The 21,429-nt window shown below is 38.4% G+C and overlaps 2 protein-coding genes across 2 annotated transcripts in view; both read right to left on the bottom strand.

Moving 5' to 3' along the window:
- ubash3bb (ubiquitin associated and SH3 domain containing Bb) overlaps positions 1–10,689 on the bottom strand; it is a 43,793-nt gene extending 33,104 nt beyond the window's left edge. The window contains exon 1 of the mRNA XM_053320597.1: positions 10,528–10,689. Within this exon, the coding sequence (XP_053176572.1) occupies positions 10,528–10,655 (128 nt within the window). The 5' untranslated portion in view covers positions 10,656–10,689. The remainder of the gene's footprint in view (positions 1–10,527) is intronic.
- A 350-nt stretch (positions 10,690–11,039) lies between these two features.
- gkup (glucuronokinase with putative uridyl pyrophosphorylase) lies at positions 11,040–21,259 on the bottom strand. Its single transcript, XM_053320598.1, has 23 exons — positions 21,115–21,259; positions 20,173–20,279; positions 19,989–20,033; positions 19,746–19,899; positions 19,561–19,632; positions 19,295–19,383; positions 19,020–19,176; positions 18,273–18,350; positions 17,741–17,832; positions 17,471–17,576; positions 17,281–17,360; positions 17,124–17,192; positions 15,588–15,648; positions 15,474–15,490; positions 15,304–15,361; positions 15,001–15,093; positions 14,819–14,879; positions 14,617–14,730; positions 14,171–14,228; positions 13,875–13,943; positions 12,529–12,592; positions 12,324–12,395; positions 11,040–11,608 (listed from the first exon to the last, which is right to left on the bottom strand). The coding sequence occupies exons 1-23, from the start codon at positions 21,169–21,171 to the stop codon at positions 11,513–11,515; spliced, it is 1,869 nt and encodes a 622-aa protein (XP_053176573.1). The 5' UTR covers positions 21,172–21,259; the 3' UTR covers positions 11,040–11,512.
- Positions 21,260–21,429: the final 170 nt, after the last annotated feature.

The following is a 21,429-nucleotide window of genomic DNA, read 5'->3' as shown; positions in this document are numbered from 1 at the left end:
CTTCCCACCCACGAGCACAGCCATTTGTTTTTCTTGGAACACATGACTACTGCTACCGGATACCAAACTCAGGGTCTTATTTCTTGTTGTGTGATAGATCTATATTCTGTACATCCTAACGTACAGAAGCTTTACTTCTACTGACACAAATATTATATTCCAAGAACTTAGAAACAAAGAGGTTTCTTTTTGTGAAGACAAATTAGCACATTATCTGATTTGCAATTTAATATGATTTTACGGGATGCTGAAATTATTAGGAAAATTTGTTGATTGCAAAAATTGGATACGTTTTTGTCAACCTTTTTTTTGTAAGTCATTCATAAAATAAATTTACTTTCCAAAATGTCCTTCTAGTAACTTTTAATGGTCATGTGTTGCTAATATTACAATTTGAGATTGATGTCATTTTGATAACCATGCCATCAAAGTAGACAGAAAGAAGCAGTGTGAGGCTGATGGAGGAGTGTCGTGGTTGGAGTGGAGGTGTGAAGAGGGAGGCAGAGGACAGCTGTCAATCCTAGCAGCCTCTAGGCTAAAATGAAACCTGCTGCTGGCTCAGCAACTGCAGGCAGACAGCTGTCCTGAGAGCAGCTTACTGAGGTTAGACAAATACATGAGGCTGATATCGGCTATGTATTAAAAATCCGACAGCAGCCAGTCAGCCTCAGCAAACTGTGTTATTAGAACCACTGCTAGTGGAGCTACTGTATTTTTGACCAAATATCTCAGTGCTGCAATGGTCATGTATTTTGGATTAGGGGGTGACATACAGTGGCACTGAAGTAAAACACCCAATGCACGCCTCTTCTCATTGTGAGCAACTTTGAGGGGTTAATATCCATTAATAACCAATTTAACCAGCACATTTTTACATGAGGTTACTCTGAACTCTAAAACCACTACACTGTTTGAACGTTAGGCACTTTTGATGTTAGTGGCTGTATCTTGGATTTCACATATTTCCCTTTACAGTCAGAAATATGTGTAATTAAATCTGCCTTCAGAAGCTAGATCCCAGTATGATCTAAATGTTATTTCAAAGGTTTTAACACAACTAAGAATCATTGAAATGTTTTGGGGATGTGAAAATGATTAAACACTTGTATATCTAAGATTTTACAATACTAAATACCCACACAAAATAGTGGCATCTATACAAAAACCTGCCAACAATCCTCCGAGAGCTGAAAAACCCACACAGACAGTACCACTAAAAAGCTTGCTGCTGACCGACTGGTACACTGGTATCTTTGTGTCCCTGCATCTTCGCCCTAAAGCCACACACACAAGCTGATACTGAAAAAAAAAGCTTCTGGATCCAGGAGTAACATCATAAATGACTGTGTGATAGTGTGGGTCACTACCAACCTCTAAGAATGTATGTGACATGAATCAAACACAAAATAAGACTCACTGTTTAAAATTAGCTGAAATCCTTTTTTGAGGTGTAACAAGCTGTTAGGGTTAGTGTGTGGGTAATTTGTAATGCAAACCTGGCTGCACCCCGGCTGTTACGGTACCTTGAATTTCATACAACCGTGGTGAGACATTTGAGTGGAGACAATGGCCTCATAATCTGATAGCGCTGTCTGTTTCCCTGCTTCCGGACAGAGCTTCAAATGAACCATGATATGATCAACCAAGCTGCAGTGGAAGTGGACCAGTGAACAACGGCAGCTATATCTAGACAGTGATGCACCTCTCCTATTTCAGGAAGGAGACTAATGACATTTCTATGACCTTGTTAGAGGCTTCCCATTGAGGCAGACATATGATGATGGCAAATCAAATGAAATCATAGGTGCATCCTTTTGACTTCCGCAATCATCTTCAAGTAGTCCCAAAGAGCTAAAAGTAATTTGTGAAGGCAGCTTAGAAGAAAACCTTCCCAATTTGCTCTTTTCCATCTGCATTTCAAAGATACTGGGCTTAAAAAACAAGGGAATGACTCAATTATTCATGAGAGATACCAAGTCCACAGCATTTCCCATAGCCGGTTTATACTATACTCATAGATGTAGCTGCAGGAGAGGAACACTTGAACCTTTGTACTGTATGTAGACCTTTCCCTTCCCTCCTTCAAATCAGCACATATGCAACCCTTGAGCTGAGCTACATAAAATACATTTCCTATGTTGACAGCTGTTGTGAAACTTGGGGAAAAAAAGCCTATATCAGCATTGAGAAAGTATAGTGCACTGTAGATGTGAATCTATTGGATGCTGATCGTTCACACTGTTTTAAATGGTACATCTGGAGCCCGAAGGGTAGAGAAGCTCTCAGTGTGAGAGTATATCTGTTTTATAACCAGTATAGTAATTGTAAAATGAAAACCACAGAATCTACACAGGAAGTGAGTGGGCGTCCATCTGATGAAACATAAGAACTTTATTTTTTCTGCATAAACTGACAACAACTCTAAGTCCACCTAACATCTAAAGTTTGCATCAGTTAGTGACTACACACTCAATTGGGACATCATTTTGAAACACTGCAAAGCAAATTCAGTCCAACTGTGTCTACTTTAAAAATGCTATAAGGCACTTCTTGTGAAGTATTACGAAACACGCTCTGTATTTTGTCTCCTCTAGTGGGGATACAAGAAAAGTTGACGGTTTCAAACACATAAAACTAACTTTAATTGTTATTCTCAGACGTAACAATATCTCAAGATACTGATCCCTTCACACTAATGAGACAGCTGTGCAGTGTGGAGATACTGTGGGGAAAGCAAAGAAAAGCTTTTGGGCCTTTATCTTTCTGTTTCTACAGTGCCTATAATGCTATCTGCTGACACACTACAAGACTAAAAAAAAGACTGCTTGTGTTGTTTAACCATTTAACATTTCAAATTTGCACAGATATACATAGAACATTTGTGATTACATTAAGGACTGTTGGGAGGGATCACAACTTTTAGTTTGCTCCTTTATATTGTTTCATTTTTTCAGATGAGAGCAAAGCTATTCAACTACAGAGCCCTGAAACAGTACATTTTGTAAAAGGCTATCAGACATGTCAAAAATATAGCTGACGACATTTAATATTAATTGTATAATAAAATGGAGTGTAAAATGAAATTTAACAATTTAGAGTTTTTTTTCCTTTATGTTTTGCCGGTTGACTAAATTAAAATAAAATTTTATCTATTCTAGTCATCTTTTACTTGCTTAATTTATTTTTCAACTTCTTAGCTTTCCTTTTTGTTGGTTTTGGAACAAGTTTAATCATTTAATCATTCATCATTTTACTTATTTTCAGTACAAATCTAAATCTTCTAAATATAATTTCTAAATCTTTGAATACGTAAATGTCCTGTGTGTGTGTGTGTGTGTGTGTGTGTGTGTGTGTGTGTGTGTGTGTGTGTGTGTGTGTATGTGTGTGTTATGTATTGGAAGTGAGAGAGCTGTGTGGTAACCTGGCTTTGCTGAAAATATGAATAACTAAAAACATGGAGGACCCGCCTTTTCAGCTAGCTACGTAGCTGCAGCTAACATTCCTTAAAATGAAACCAGCCAGTGTATGTAATATGAATCATCTATATAGGCTACTGAATACAGATGTAGCATCATTGTGTACATTCTGGTAACAGTAGCTAAAGCATTTTAGCTGGCAAGCTAACATTAACACAGTGGCTAAAGATCCCATCATTGTCCACAGTAGAAAGAAGATTTCTTCTTGTAAAAAGAATGTGTTCATGTAGAATCAGTCACACTAAGAAGCTGATGAGAAAGTAGGTTTTCATGGCCTTTAAGAGTGAGAACATGAATCATACCGACTCACAAACAATAGCAAAAAACCAAAGGTTTCTGTGTACAAGGACATGAATATTAGCATCCTTTAGCCAGGATTACTCTTACACAGACTGAGAATATGTCTGAGCAAGTTCTGAGGACTCATAATGAAATATCTTATGTCTTCATCTTTAGCTCCCAATGATACTCCCTTTTTCCTCATTCTGTGCCAACATGCAGAAATATTTAGGCCATAATTGCACAAACAAGCATGACTCTGCTTGTTTCATGTATAATTGATCATTACATTAAGACTTAGCTGACATGCACACAAGGCTGTCATTTATAAAGTCTGAGAAATGCATCCTGTGACTTGCTGGAAGCTTTTTCTCTCCAGAGAGAACAATAATGTGTGCAATCGATTTTGTTTTGGGAGTGATTTAAACTGGAATGGATGTACAGCAGAGCCACAGCCATTTCCTCACTGCAAAATGAAAGAAATGTCAGAAATGTCAAAAGGCTTTCAGTACTATATAACTAACAGTGGTCCTTTCATGTAACATGGTTCACATCTGACTTTTAATTAAGATTTTACAGAAAGACAACTAAAGGTTTAATCTGAGATAGAGACATGAATTATTCAGTCTTTCCTGAAATGCTATTCTTGTCTGGGTAGAAAAACTTTATTTTCCCTCTTTTTAAATTGAAATATATTTAATCAAGGACTAATCAATATTAGTCCATCCATATATTGGTATTGTTTTGTTCGAGTTTTGGTATCAGTACCAACACTACATCAATATGTGAGAAACCTGTTTTAGGTTTATAATAAATGACATTAATGTAATTCTGTTGTACTGTGCCACCTCACCTACTTTAGTTTTCTTTGAAGACATTATTTTCCTATGTGGTACCTTACTTTATCTTTCATGAGGTCTTCTTTTAAATTACATATTTTTTGGATATAATTTTATATTAATTGTAACTTTCTTTATACCATAGAATCCACTCTTCTTAGAAACTGTGGATAAATGTGGGGTTGTACGGATTTTGTAAAATTCAACTTTTACAGTAACATTATCTTGCCTCAAATGGCAGTTGGTGCACCCCAAATGAACGGAAAGTTTATTCCACAATAGCTCAAGTGTAGACTGTGTGGGTTGCCTAAAATAATTCAGATAAACTTTAGTATTTCAAAAAAAAGACAACAATTTTCCCAACATGATGCCTTTTGAATTACATATTGTTGAATTGCAATTTTAAGCAATTAGCCTGTGTCCTACGTGATACTATATAATGTATGTGGAGCTTGTGCTAACATGACTTGAGTACCATATATAATACCTATGATTTGTTCATTTAATACAAACAAGTCTGATAAAAGATAAGTAAAACCAGTAGCGGTCCGTGAGGTTTTTTTAATGGGCCACATATTCACTCTCACATGCACATACAGCGGACTCATCATCAGTAACTCATTGGCTTAATCTCCACTAAAATCAAAACCATATGGAAACTATGTCAATACATTCACATAAAAAAGAACCCATGAGAAAATAACCTTCCAACATCCTGAAACTACGCAAACTTAATTTTGTCTCTCGGCCACCGTAGAAATCTCTGCGCCATAACAGCACCTCACTTCATCAATGAACCCACAGCACACCCTCATACTATCAAATTACAACACAAGAGTATAATATGCATTATAAGCCATTAACATTACAGCAATAGTGGAAATATTTTAAAGATAGAAATGAGGCTGTATATGTTATAGTAGCAAATTCAAGCATTGCCAACAACGATCTTACATAATATCACAAGACTCACTAGTCACTTGTAGACAAAATGTATCCTTTGTCAGCAGTAGCGGTCATTGTTAGCCTCCCTAAAGTACCTCACGAAGCTTCTTGGCCTCTCCCTTTCTTTTTTATCCTAAAAACTTCACCTTGAAAATGGATTTCAAAGCAAACCAGTTTCAATGTCAACGTCTGCATTAACTGTCATTCTTTTTAGTATCCAGCAGTAGCAACAAGGCGCGTTACATACCCTACACACGACCAAATACAGAAACAGCTGTATGAAGAAGCAGACAGCTTCAAATAGTGGGTTTATTGTTATGACAATAACTGAAATCGAAACCACCAATGATCTTCAAGCATCAAATAAATAATTTTGACAAATTATAAATTATTCTAACAATAGCGTTATAAATATATTTTATCAACTTTCACTCACAAAAAACTGTTTCCTATTTTAACCATCTCTCTACTAAAGGAAGGAATTTCTGTCTTTTTGTATGTGTGTATGTCCTTCGCATATCTTGTGAACCATTCATCTGATCAACCTCACACTTGGTGGGTGTACTGCTGAGGACCCAAGGAAGGGCAGTGATGAGTATTTAATTGTTTGGATGAGGGATTCTCTAGAAATATATAAAAATACCTCTGCTTGCTTGAGCCAGCATAGTCAATGAGTTCTAATATGGACAGCGCCCGTCTAGTCATAAGAACTACTATACAGAATTAAGTTGTACTATTCCAATTTCGCACACTAACATAGTGCATTATATCTCAGGATCATTTAGAACTGCAGGTCATCCAATCAACTTCAGCTCAGTAAAAAATTGTAGTCTCCCAATAACCTGCATGTGAGGCATTCAGGGAACATTGACGAATTGTGGTATAAACCAACATTGTTCTCTCTACATATTGAGAAATTGGCCCGTTGAGAACAGGCACATTTTGAATGGGCACTGCACTCGTTCAATAAAATAATCCCAACACCTCAATGCTTCAGTGTTGAATAAAGAGCGTTGCCAAAATAAAATATAGTCTCAAGTGAAAACATCTGATTGAAAGCAAGTCAAAAAGCCTCACCAAGCATGCCAACTTTCGCCAGTTGGCACTTTTTTCCAACATTTTGGTCAATACTCAGAAATAATTCATGTTCAATAATACTAATATATTTTTCTAAATTTGCTAAACTGTGTTAAATATTTATGCCACAGTCATATTATCTATCATACTTTCCTGCACTGATATCCCTGTAGCTATACTCTTTATTGTGTGAACATTGGTAGCAATACAGGGATGCCTCTAACATAAACAATAACCTGACTAGCAGCAGCAGATAATTGCAATCTTTCTGCACAGAAGTAATCCTATTATAGCAGAACCAGGACACCTGAAGTTGGTCATGAAATTTAGTGGGTCAACCTCTTCAAATGGAAAAAAAGAGGGAGAGAGACAGACAGACAGACAGAGAGACAGACAGAGAAAGAGAATTAATAAGTGGCTGTGTCAAGGCCAAGCAGTCATGGGCTGATATAAAAGAGGTTGTGGCTTCCCTAAGGGAGTGTGTTCTAGGCCGACGCTGGCCTGCCTGGGGGCCTATCATCGTCTGCTGTGTCCATTCAGCAAACCCCACACCACACTTCCTCTGACATACACACTCCCAAACACACACACACACACACACACACACTCTTGACGTGTGACATCTGTCTGGGTGAAAGGGGTGGAGAGATTCCCAACACGAAGAAGAAAAAAAGTACTGCAACATTTCCCATTGACTTCCAAATAGTACGGACAAAAATAGATTTAGCTCCTTTCATTAATTAGTATAACACGAGACTATTTCTATCATAGATGTGACATAAAAGCTTTTCCATCTGCACTTCGAAACAGCTGGTGTCAAAAAGGTCTTTTCCTTGGAAAATCCTGTGTTAGACAGGATGATGTTTTTCATGTTTAAGGTTTGTTAAGAATAAAGAGAAAATGTTGTGAGTAGACAGTCAGCATTGACAGACACAGCATCATTCATGGAAAACTATGTGACAGTAATCAGCACACCATTTGAATAGCAAATGCTCTCTGAGAAGTAAAGTATAGTATATCAACCTGCCCATATCAGTTATATATTGTGTCAATATTCTTACATGTGACTCAATAAGTACCAAGAAATTGCAGTACAGACAAGTGGTTATGTAGAAACAGGAACAGAACAGCGCAGAGAGGGATTCAGTTCATTTTTCAACTATGAAATGTCTGCTACACATGTAGGTCACAAAACATAAAGTCTTTAAAAAACAAACATAAGGGACTCATATGAAAAAATGCTGTCAGCAAAATATTAAGTTATTAAAATTAAAAGTACTCATTTGAAAATTATATATATGTCATAACGATTTGTATTACTTATTATTACAAATGTAAGCATAGGTTAAAATGAGCAAGTGTAGTCTTTCTTTCTATAGACGTTGCTCTGCAGCCTTTCTTTAAAGCTGCACTAATCAATATTATTTATATTAACAGTGGATCAAATACCTGTGTGAAAGGGATCACACATAGTTACCATCTCAGAGAATTGTATCCAGACTCTGCAGCATCTCTCTCAGCTTTTCAGTCAACTTTAGATAATATTTTGGTTCCCAGTCTCTCGTCAACCTTGTTCCCAGACACAGCAGCCAGCTGTTTTCAGCTCTAAGAAACCCACTGTGTGCAACCTGTTCCAAGAACCAAACAGCAGACAATGTCATAGCTGGTGAATTTAGACCAGCATTTAGCTAGAGACCAGGATAGTATACTCAGGAGTTAGTGGAGACCAAAACAGAGATATACGGCAAGATTCAGCTGTAGGTCAGAAAGTACTCATGTCTGCCAGATGTTTGAATATGCAACTGTATTTATCAGGTACAAAGCCCAGGAGTGGAAAATTGTTAAATGCTCTTCATTTAATAATTTGTGCTCTCTATTAAAGCCCGACAAATACTACATTTTCGGAGCCAATGCCAATATTTATGAGTAAAATAAATTAGCTGATAATCATGTACAGAATATATACATAAACACACATTTTTTGCAATGATCCCTTAAATGTATTAAACACTTGTGACAAAATATGTAATGAAAGCATAATGTTTTACAGTTAATACAATAAACTTCATTGTATAAAATGACAGCAGTGCACTGACACAGTAAACTACACTGTGAATTTAATCATTATAAATAACTACAACTAAACAAAATAACAAAAAATTCTATAAAAAAGCACTTCAATATTAAACTTGAATTAAGAAAATCAAATATACATAAAATACCTTAATATACCTTAAAAAACAACAACATCAGCATATATCAGATATCGTATTTGCCAATATATATCTGTGATAGGCCAATATCGACCGATAATATTGGCTGACTGATATAGCAGTCGAGCTCTACTCTCCATTGAACTATTTTGTCTGTTTCTCTCAGACACCAAACTCATCCAATCTGCTGGAGGTTTGAAGAAAGCATGAAGAAAACATTTTCCCTTTATTGACAGTTACTGATCCAAAGTTAATCCAAAGCAGTCAGGATTAGGTGTACCTTCTCCTTTCTGACAAGAAGACTATGTTCTTTGCACTTACTGTGCCTCTATCTATAACTATGAAGCACTGCAGAGCCCTGAAGCTAGATGACATCCGCAGGAGCATGAGAGAGTTTATGGCCAAAACGTCTGTGATATATTATAATCCCTGTTATATTATAATCTCAGATAACACTAATCACGACTCCAAATATATCCACTTATCATATCTTAGTCCAATAAACAAAACAGAAAAGAAAACCTTATTGTATCCCACTGATCAACAGTGAGGATGACAGAAAGGCATGAAGGGGAATCCCGTTAAATCCAGAGCATGAATTACTTATTAATTTCTCTACTGTATATTATTACTATTTGCAGCCTTGGAATCATGCTGCACACAGCTGACTCAGTATCTCAGTGTCCATTCAATCGTTAACCTATAAGCAGTGCCAGAAATACATTACACTGTATGTGTATACTGATTCACAAGGGTGCAGGTCTGACATCGTAAAGCTCAGCCTATTAGTACGACTAATGCTCTTTTAAAAAATAACAATCAAAATTGGCATAATATTAAAATAGTAAATCCTACCACTTATATCCCAGTATTTATGAGTGAGTGCGTGTACACTGCTGCTGTCCTGGCTGATGACACACACACACACACACACACACACACACACACACACACACACACACACACAACACACACACACACACACACACAGTATACAGTAGTGTTGTGTTAACAGTGAGAGCCTGTAGCTGACTGGACAGATGTGAACTCACTGATCTGGCCAAGTCAAAGACAGTCCCTCCATTCAGCAACAGCAGAGACAGATCTTTATGACCCCCCACCACACACACACACACACACACACACACACACACAGAGTCATGACTTCATGACTCCTGACTCCAGTTTTCTGAATAGTTTACATATGACAGCTCCTCAGGAACAAGGCTGAAACATGACATAAGTTTCCCAGTTAAGGTGGAATGAAGTCAACTAAAAAACAACTAAAAGAACTTTTTCAAAGAAGCATGTTAGCCTCAGCATATTATTTTTCACTAACTAAAAACTGAAGTAGAGGAAAAAACAATAACATTCAGGGACTATTTTGTGTTGTTTTGGTATTTTTGCTGATTCCTCTCGACTCATCTCTTCACTTTTTGAACTACATTCAATTACACTCAGCTTTATTCTTAATCCATATACATCATACTCATGTACTCTTCAGTTGTGTGTAATTGTATAAACAGAGCGGCTATCTGCGCACAATGACAACAATGCTGGTTAACGGCGAGTGTGGAGTGATGCTGCGTTTGACCTGTCTGTTAACTGCCATAACACACATACATACAAACATACATGTATACATAAATATACACAAACAAATACACATAAACACGGTGTTGAGGAAAGGCTACTCACGCCCTTGGTCTCGGGAAGCCCATGGACAACAGTACGTCCAGGTTGGAGCCACATTTGACGGAGCCCGAGCGGTTCTGCCGGAGCCTCCGCGGGATGATTTTACTGTATAGGTCCTCTTTGGCTGCCATGGTCCACTACAAAAGCCCAACACAGTCCACAAAGCAGTCCTCTCTCCGGCTAGTCCATGAGCTGCTTCAACTGAGTCCGCATGAGTGGAGAGGTAAGAGCAACAACACGGAGCGGAGCTGAGAGCAGCGTTGTGCGGACACACTGAGCGCTGCTACTCCGCCCACCGGAGGAAGCTACACATTAGCCCTGCTCACTGGATTACACTGCACTGTTACACACTGCAGGCTGGGATACAACATGATCCCATGAACTACATGTTAATACTATGAGTTTCAGTGGTGGTTTAATACGGGTTGAACATAAGAGAAGGTTCAATGATGACACTTTTTTAAATAGTGGGACATGACTATCACATGCTGCACAGTAATGACAAAACACTCACATCTGTCTCTACAAGTTTTTAATTTGTGTACTAAAATTACATTTATTATACAAAGATAATGGTTTAAGACTATACAATTGATGTATGTAGAAAAATATTTCAGTCATTTTTACATTATTGTGGACGATGAATGTAACACAGAATAACAATCTTTTCATTAAACTCTGAAAATCTGCAGCAAAATCTGGACACCTGCAGATCCTAGAAATAAAGTGACACAATGCATGATGCATGATTAAACATGATCTTTTTGTCCTTCTGCTATATTAATTTCCTGATTGCAACCCTGATTTTTTTTTTTAAATAAATGGCTTTCACATCATTTCATCAGCATGATCTTTGCTATGTAATAATAAATCATATGAAATGACATAAGGTCTTGGAAGACATGTTGAGGGCCACACTGTACCATCTCCAACCGATGGACATGAGTTGGCCTTGAGCAGCCTGACTGAGCCCCGGTGAGGTATGAGGTTAGTGTTGGCTGCTGACACTGCTGGCAGATGGGTTGTATGGTGCGATGACACAGAAGACACAGCCTGCCTCCTGGAAAGCTTGCCTCATCTCCACCTAGTGGTTTAAACGCGCACTACATCAGACGGCAGGATATTGGGACAGTTTTTTCTTCATTTTCTGTTGTTGCAGCAATCATTTTTAAGGTTTCCCCATGAGCTTGATCTCAACACATTTTCTCATAAATCATGGACTTGTATTAGTCCCAGCTGTGAGGCACTGCATGTTGATCCATTTACAATTCTCATCAACTGGAAAAGGATAAGTTCTCATTTGTCTAGGTTGGGTGCACATATGTACACAGTTACAGGTTTGTCTTGCTGTAATATTTCCTCCTATTCCTATTCATACTGACCATTTAAAGACCCCTAACTAATGTTTCAATATAATTTATGGGGGATACAATCCACAAACGTCCTTATGTGCTGTTGTGTAATTGTCCCTCCTGTTCATACTGCCTACAAAGGATCCCTATCTAAAGCAATGTCAGTGATGGAGGACAAAATCAACAGTTGAGTCTGTGGGGGAGTATGGATTTTGTCCCCCCATCACTTCCATTGAATCTGCTCTTATTGTTCTTTGTGGCGAGTCTGAGCAGATTGTAATGACCACAGTTACAGAGCAGTGGTTTTTATAGACTCTCCATAGGGTCACAGCCAGAAATTGAGCAACTGTCCATGCATTGAGTGAGGTTAACAAGACATGGAAAGATCAACATGAATATGCATGCAGCAGCTCCAAACCCATTCCGCATACAGCAGGGCAGTCTTACCAGTCTAGTCTGGTCCACACACAGACCCACCACAGCCCCTCCACTGCCTGGTAACTTCACCGCCGAGCCAAACTGCAAGAAGCAGCAGAAATGTTATGAGCGAATAAAGAGAGAAACACTCCTGCAGGTGCACACGGGTGGAAAATGAGAAAAGTGAGGGTGAATACTGATCAATGTGCAGGTGGTGGAAAACTTGAGCACCCACCTGCCTTGCCAACTGAACCATCTTGAGGTTGCCAGGACCCAAGCAGTCATCAGAGTAGATAGACCTGAGGGAAGTCTTGTTATTTTTTTAAGTATATTTTTTTGCCTTTATTGTACAGGTTAGTAGAGATAGACAGGAAACAGGGGGCAGAGAGGGGGGCAATGACACGCAGGATAGGACCGCTCGGTGCGGGATTCGAACCGGGGTCGCCTGCAGCGAGGACTACAGCCTCAACACATGTGGCGGGCGCTTCTCCCACTGAGCTAAACTCCGCCACAAGTCTTGTTATTTTTAATGGAACTTTTTTTGCTGCCTTTGTTTGATTTTGGGAATGTGTTGCTAATGAACGCATCATCTCAGCTCTGGAGTATCACTGCTAGACAGCAGCACTGGCACACATTTATACTGTAGATAAAGCTATTCTTTCTTACAACCACAAAATCGATATATAAAGAATAAGACTCAGCTTTGCTCTGGTTTTCTAGGATTCGTTTTTATCAGCAGTTCCCAAAGTCCACAGTGAACTGGGTGAAAGAGCTTTCATGTGAGCTGCTTCTTCTGCCTCGATCATTTTGCTGTTACATCCAAAATGGAAAATCTGCCTCTGTAAATTGAAATTTTTGCTGCAGAGGCTTTTTACTCTGCTGGCTGCTGATGCTTTGGGGTATTTCAGAATCTCAATGTGCTTGTTTCATTAAGTGATTGGTATTAGGCTTGTCACAATAATTATATTATCCACTCATTGTACAATAACGTAATTATCAAGATCATCACGTATATACAGAACCAGTCAAAAGTTTGGACACACTTTCCCATTCACATCAATAAGAAAGTGTGTCCAAACTTTTGACTGATACTGTACATGATATATGGACATGACCTTAAAGGTAAAACTCCAATCTCAACCCCCCAACCCCCCTTACATTATTATGCTATTGGTATATTATTATTATATCAGTGGTATAAAATGATCTTCAAATGACAATAATATCGTTTATCGCGATTATTTCTGAGACAATATATCGTTCAACGAAAGTAGTAAACGTGACAGGTCGACTTGGTTATTTTATGGTTTTAGACAGCCTGTGGCTTGTTTTAAAAACCCAATTAGGTTGTTTTCTCAGGTAAAATCTTAAACATGATTGTGTTTGATTTTTTTTAAATTATGATTTTATGAATGCATTTCTCACTAATCTAATTCTGATTTTGTGTCACATTTTGAGTTTTCTCACTCACATTGCTTGTCTACAAAAAATTCATTTAATTAGTTTCAGCACAGCTTTCCTTGAGGAATTATAGTAAAAAAAAAAAAAAAAGCCTCAAATTAAAATATTCAAATGAATTACCTCCTCAGCTCGAAGTTCTGGTCCATCAGTTGTGCCAGACGGTTCCAGTCTTGGTCCTGTAGAGCCACCCTGAGAGGAGAACATTCGAAAATCCTTCAGTCAGTCAAAGCTCATCTCAAATATTAAGAGCATGTTAGGACAAAAAAAATGGGTCATAGAAATTAAAATGCAAGATATAATTAATCCAATGATTATGTCTAACGTTTATTTTCATTCATATGACAATAGCTCCACTTCTGATTATGATGTTTATTACTGCGCTTTCTTCTTGAGGAAGTCTACTAACTTTAACCAACCTTGCTTGATCAGTCAGCTCAGCAAAAGTCTTCATGGCCTCAACTACTTGAGGCTCCCCTGTGGAAACACAGAGCAACATAAACGCAGTTCAACACATGACCCAGTGTGTATTCTCATTTAAGACTCCTTAAAAGAGAACAGAAATATGTTGGAATTGGAACATTTATTTCCTAGCCTGTCCACACACACTTGCAGGGTTAGGGTTAGGGTTATGGCTGACACGTTAGTCCAAAAAACGTCCACTCATAGAAAACTTGAACTTCTTGTTTTCCATATCATGTGCTTCTGTTACTATATAAGTATTTTGTGGTATCATCAAATATCGGAATCCAAACCTCATATTGGTTAACCTATAGTTCCTTGTTTTGGAACCTTTTAGCAGTAATTGTTGAGCTTATGAATTCCAGGAATCCCACAATGATTAAAATGATGAGCAGCAGTTTACCACTCAGCCATCGCTGGCGGACGTTGCTATGGATGCGCCCAGAGTCACTGGGGTCGCTCAGGTAGGCCAGCCAGAAGGATGGAAGGTCATTCATGTCCATAGAAATATAGTTCCCTGAGAATAGAAAACACACATTAAAAAAGAAAAGTATATCATCAACATAGCGTAACACATCTAAAGTGAAGTAAATACTAGTAAATACCGTAGCCCTGCTCCTCCATCAGCTTCTTGCTGAAATCCATGTAGACCAACCCTTCATAGACCTGCAAAGACAAAAGAATCCCTTAGCTGCTGCTACTGCAGGTGTAAAACAATTGATTATTGGTTATTGAGCAGTGGTGACGGAGTCCAGTGTATTTATATAGTGCTGATTCTGTCACTGACCTGCACCACTCTGTCTTGCAGGCCAGCAGTAATAAACAGCTCATCAGTCTCCACGTTGAGGATGAAGTTGGCTCGTATGGGCTTCGGGAGATCCTGGAGTTCACGTAAACAGCACAGTTTGTCACTTTTTATTTATTCTGTTTTTGTCTTTAACATTCAACGCTTTGTCTTGTGTGCATGTAATTCTGTTTCTTGTTGTGCGTTTTAGGGTCAAATGTTAGAAGATGAAAGAAACACTTCCGAGAGTTTAACCTGAAGGCTTCAATGAAAAACCGTAACATGACAAATCTCTAAGATCCTCACATTGTCTGTGATGTTGTAGAATTTCATAAGACACTTCAGGGTGGCTGAGACGATGGCGCTGCACAGGCGAAGATTGTAAGACAAGAAGATTAATAAATGGAGAAGTGTGTAAAAGATATTTTCATATTAAGTTGGGCTACTCAGGTAAGAAATCCACAAAATGTAATTACCTGCTTCCAGCGAGGCCCTTCAAGAAACAGAGACATAACAATGGAAATATTAGTGTGTTAATATGTTGGGTTTTTCACACTTTACACTATACGTTGAGTCGAGTAGATCCTCACCACTTGCCGAGGAATGTTGGTGTCGTACTTCAATGTGAAGTTCTGCTTTGTCAAAGCGATGCTGCAGTGAAGAATACATGGAAGGTTCATCAGCAGTGGAAGTGCAGCACATTATAAGAAGAATCAATGTTAACTGTCAGGTATCAGGTAAAAAAGGTTTTATTATGGAAAAAACTACAGCAAGACTACAACTGAAAGTAGAAGAATTTGAGAGAAGATGGAGAACAATAACACATAACAAAAGTGATATCTATCTGTGTGGAATAAATAAAAAGTTCCACAAAAAACAACCATGGAGACATTCATGGTTCCCAGGAGATGACTACTGCTGACTTCAGTAATCCCTTTGACTTTTCTTCTAGCGCCACCATGAGGTTGACTGTTTAGTTCTGTTAAAATAACTCCCAGCTGCAATATGGCAAAAGAAAACGGTTATAAATAAGTTATAACAAGCTACAAAGTCCCCAAAAATTGGTCTAAATCTAAAACTACCTTATTTGGAAAATGATTATTGAGCAGCACAACTTAAAACAAATGTGTAATGGATAAAAGATGCACGTAGATTGAATGTGGGAGGGAGTGGAACAGAACTGTCAGGTGCCTTTAGTTTCTGAACCATTGATGAGTTGGAAAGAATGGAAAAACCTCATAAGAAAGACTGAATGGGTTGAGAAAAGATGGAAAGTATGGTCTAAAATAAAGAAAAAGCTAAAAATAATTTAACTCACATTCATTTCCTGGACTTATCCTTATCCTTAACCTAACCTTTACCCTAAACTTAACATAACCTTAAATTACCTTAACTTTTAACCAAGTCTTCACCCTAAAATTAATGATTTACATTAAGGGGACTTGCTTTTTGTCCCCATAAGGGCAGCGAGTCCTTGCAACATTACTGTGTAAACAGATCTATGTGACCACAACACACACAGCCTCATTTAGGGGGGGGGGGTTTCATTCTTCAATTGAAGCTCTGCTGATTTGCTCAGAGCAAATCAATCCAGAATTTCCTCCATCCATCACTGGCAGGACAGAGGGCTGATGTATCGTGATCAATTATTTGATGGACAAATACTAAAATCATTTCAACATCTCATTCAAGAATGTACCTCACTAGCCAGGATTATTATACATTTCTACAAATCAGATATTATCTCCAGAAAGAAAAACACATTACCGAAACCTTCTGATGTAAAGAAAAACGCAGATTGATTTGTATGTTCATGGTCCCCAGAGGATGGACTGTATCATCTTTTATCTCCTGAATTTTCATTCAAACATCATCATATTTTAGTTTATGTCCAAATACCTGCAAAAAAACTCACTCCCATTAGCCTAAGCTGATTAACATGCTAAAATAACACTGTGAACATGCTACACATCAACACTGCCATTGTCATTGTGAGCGTGTTAGCATGGCCATGTTACTGCCTCACACAGCTGCTAGCATGGCTGTAGAGTCTTTGCATGCTTATCAACAGGAAGCTGGGTGTGGAGTTAGCCTGAGAAGCTATCATCTGAGTTTGAGTATCTCACCCTTGCTTGGAGCAGAACTGGTAGAACTTCTTACAGGTAGCCTGCAGCAGCCGGAGGCCTCCAAGGTACCTGCAGTGGATGATGAACATAGAAATGAAAAAGCAGATAATGATCAACACTATCATGTATTTAAGGTCATGACATCATGTGTACACACCCTTCCTTCCTGCTGATGCAGAACAGATCTTGCAAGCTTCCAAATTCAGTGGGGTCATTGAGTGGGTGAGGGACTAAAACCTGGAATATCACAGAAGCACACATGATGTTTTCACAGTTTATCCTTGATGAAAGTGTTTTGGCTTATATATGTGTGTGTGTGTGTGTGTGTGTGTGTGTGTGTGTGTTACCAAAGTTTGGCTTTCCACTAGAGTGACCTCAGCCCAGAAGTTAGAGATAGTCATAGCAATGGTCTTCCCGTTGAAGCCATCTGATGGATTCCCCATTAATCCAACCCTGTGAATCATTGTTCAGTTGGAAATCAATCCTTACAGAGCTTATCAGGGTTTGATCCAACATTTAAGCACTCTTTGTTGTGAATGAGGAAAGAAAGCAGGCTTGTTTCTGAAAAACTGAATTCAAATTAAAGTCGAAGATCAAGCAAGTCTGTGTTTTCTAACCTGGCGTGTGACCGGCATGTGATTGGTTTAGCAGGATTGTCTTGTTGCTTGGTAGAGTAGTGGGTCAGCCACTTGGTGTAGTCTGACAGACCCTGTGACATCAAGAGAAAACATGTCAAAACTAAACCACTATTCAACTTTTAGCTGCTATAGAAAACAGTATCTAGTCTCTGTGAGGGGACAGTGTAGTCACCCAACTTGCCCTACATAGTCACAGTAATATGACCAATTTCAAGTAGTCAGGTTCACAGAGTGTAGAGTTAAGTCTAATGTAATGGGAGATAAGTTGGGGACATTTAGGTACAAGTGTCCAGTGTGCAGCTCATGTCACATTACATGATTTCTGGGTAAAGAAGCCTTTTAAATGTTCAAATATTTAAGCTGACATCTTTTTCTACACACTGCAATACACTTTCACTTTATAGGATGTGGTCCCAGATATACAGTATTTCTTGTTTGTGTAAATTGTCAGAGTTCACATCAGTTAATGTTCTGTGAGGGAAAAAAATATATACAAGATTTAAGTACAAACCACTTGTCCAATGAGCTGGAAGCCGGTGGGAAGCTTCATCCCAAACACATGGAGCTGCTTCTCATTGATGAGCCACTCCTGAAGAAGAAGAAGAAGAAGGAAGAAGGAGCCATAAACGTAACTGCATGGTCATTTTGATTCATCATCATAATGAAAAGCAAAGACAAAGCATAAAATGACATTAACTTATTAAAGTTATATAAACAAAAATATAATTTCATCATGGCTTTAATTCTATTTCCCTCACTAAACACAACTGTTGTTAAAACTCACTGAGGTAACTACAAGTCACGATACGTAGACGTAGTATTTTCCAAAAAAATTTGAAAATGAGTACAATGAGATTCTAACATAACTGATGTGATTAAAGATTATTCAAGTCTGAATGAGGTAAACCTGAGCAATCTAATTCCATCCAATACAACAGTTCTGCTATAAGTTATTGTTGACATTGTCTACAAAAAGTGATAATTCTACTTTATGTCTATTACTGAGGTTGTACTTAGAGGTGGTGGCATACTGGGGTGCATTATATTGACTGGTGTTCCTAATATTTTGCCCCCTAATACACCACCATCACTCAATAATAAACATAAAGTAGAATTATCACCTTCCTAAAAATGTCAACAAAAACTGAAAATGTATAAACTTCATAAATGTAGAATTTATAGCAGAGCTGTTGTATTAGATTGAATTAGATTGGACAGGTTTAACTAAGTGTATGTTATTTTCTGTCACTTTACGAACCCAGAATCTTCCAAAGGACCTGTGTGTGGCTTGAGGCAGCAGAGTGATGAAGTCAGACAGGTAGGACAGCGTGTCTCTCCGGATGCAGTAAAACACCACGCTGGCCAGGCGGGATGCCGTCAGCCCCTCCTGCGGTTTCTCCAAGAAGCGAGTAATCCTGATTCATACAATAACGACATCAATCTGTAAATCTTTCATCGATGAACCTTCAGTATAGTAACATATTTCTTGTGCGTTGCGGGACTGAGAAAATAAAACAACTTCTTTATTCTTACCTATGGTTTTCAGGGCAGACCTCCACGATACCCCTGGAGCTGCTTCTCTCCCCTTCCTCCAGCTCGTAGTATATGATCAGCTCTCCAGGCTGCAACATATACACACACACACACACACACACACACACACACACACATGCAGAAGACAGGGATAGCACATATTCCTCAACTCTTCTTACTTCATTCTGGATATTTTCACTTTTTATGGATGGAAGCTACTTTTTAAACTTTGGATTGTACCATTTTATATCCACACAATGTCTCACCTTTGACCTGAAGAAGCGGATAACTTGAGCAATGTCGAAGTTCTGGTCTGCACACAGCATGTCCCCCGCAATCTGCTTACACAGAAAATAAATCCTTAGTGTGAATCAGACACTGATCCGCTCGCAACATTTATTCAGCTCTACAAACACAGTCAAATGTAACTGAGGAGCTACATCCATCGTACCACCATGATGTCGTCCTGCAGTTTACGGCTGCGTATGGCCAGCTCCAGATCAGCCACAGCTCCGAGGCGGTCCTCCAATGTGGTGCTGCCATCATTGATCACATTTTCCACCGGGAAGTCATTAGCTGTTGCCCAGCGCTCATAGTGCTTATACCTTACCCAGGAAAAGAGTAAAACAACCATATAACAACCATATAATCAATGTCAGTAGTATAATTAAGTTAATATTCTTGGCATACTCACTTGTCTGCATTAGTGACAAGATACACTTCTGTGAACAACTGTCGCCTGGGGAGAAATCAGATGTGCAATTAGCAGAACACCACCAGTGCATGCAGTGATTTGAGATACAAAACATCTTTAATAATGAGACATTAAGATATTATGAGACATGTTAATGTGTGGGTCATTTGCCACTTTTACGCACATTTTGACTGTTTCCCACCAAAAGTCAAGGATCTTCTTTCCTCTGATGCCGGGCAGCAAGGCCTTTGGTACTCCAGTGAGGTGGCTGTACAAGCCTGTGTCATCATTCTGTGTGAGGAGAGATGGAGAATACACAATATGTGAAAATACCCTTGTTTTGCACATTTTTATTAACACATCACACATGTTAAATGATTCATGTGGCTACTAGCAGCAATGTGTTTCATTGTAAACAGTCAACTCATAATTCATCATGATTCATAAATGATACACCACGCCAAATTTAATGAGAGAATCGTTATTTTCGGTTATGGTGAACACAATATCTAAGCTTCAAAAGCCATTTAATAATAAAAAAAAAAATACATCATCTTCAATAACATGTCGTGTATATAAATCAACAACTGGCATCAGTTTTAGTAAATATTCAACTTTCATGACGTGTCCAACTATTCATGTGATTAGATCAGGATTAGATTTGGTCAGAATACACAACCAGGGGCTTTTTCTTTATTGATAGGATGGTGACGTTATGACCCGCCCTACTCAGCCTCTGATTGGTTGGTACACGTTGTCTTGGTTGATTGGGTTGGTTAGGTTTAGATGTGAGGAATGAGATTGGTTAGAGTTATTGTAAAAAAATATATATATATATTACGGTAATCCAATAGGAGGCGGAGTAGGGCGGGTCATGACTTAAACATCCTAGGAAAAAAAATATCTCTAGCTGCAGGCGGTAAAAATCAGCTGGAATTCAAACGTGTTATTTTATATCAAATACATGTAACCAGGGAACATCAGCTGATCCTTACTGTTCCATAAATGTCTGAACAGTGGGTTTAACAGTAAAACTAGCCAGCGCTACAGTAAACAGGCAGCTCTCTGAACTTTGCACTGCAGCCATTTATCTTCTCCTGCTGCAACACAGCGACATCATGCTTACCTTAATCTGAGCCTCTAACACGGTTCCGTGACCCGCAACCAGCAGTATACAGATCATTGCATCAACTCCACTGTGTGCTGCCCACAACCTTTCTATACACAGTAAAACACAGTCCTAACAGTCCTGTCACAGCTCCATTCAACACCCGTCAATGACTATAACTACTTCCGACAAGAAACTACAAAATAAAACTCAGTCACGACCACGTTAGTTCATGTTAAAGCTGCAGACCTACACACTGTATTAATGAACTATTGTATATAAAAATACACACATAATATATACATGCACACGCTGTATAATACACGTACTGTA

This window comes from Scomber japonicus, chromosome 6 (genome assembly GCF_027409825.1).
Source record: "Scomber japonicus isolate fScoJap1 chromosome 6, fScoJap1.pri, whole genome shotgun sequence".
Lineage (NCBI taxonomy): Eukaryota > Metazoa > Chordata > Actinopteri > Scombriformes > Scombridae > Scomber > Scomber japonicus.
This window is presented reverse-complemented; position numbering and strand designations above follow the sequence as displayed.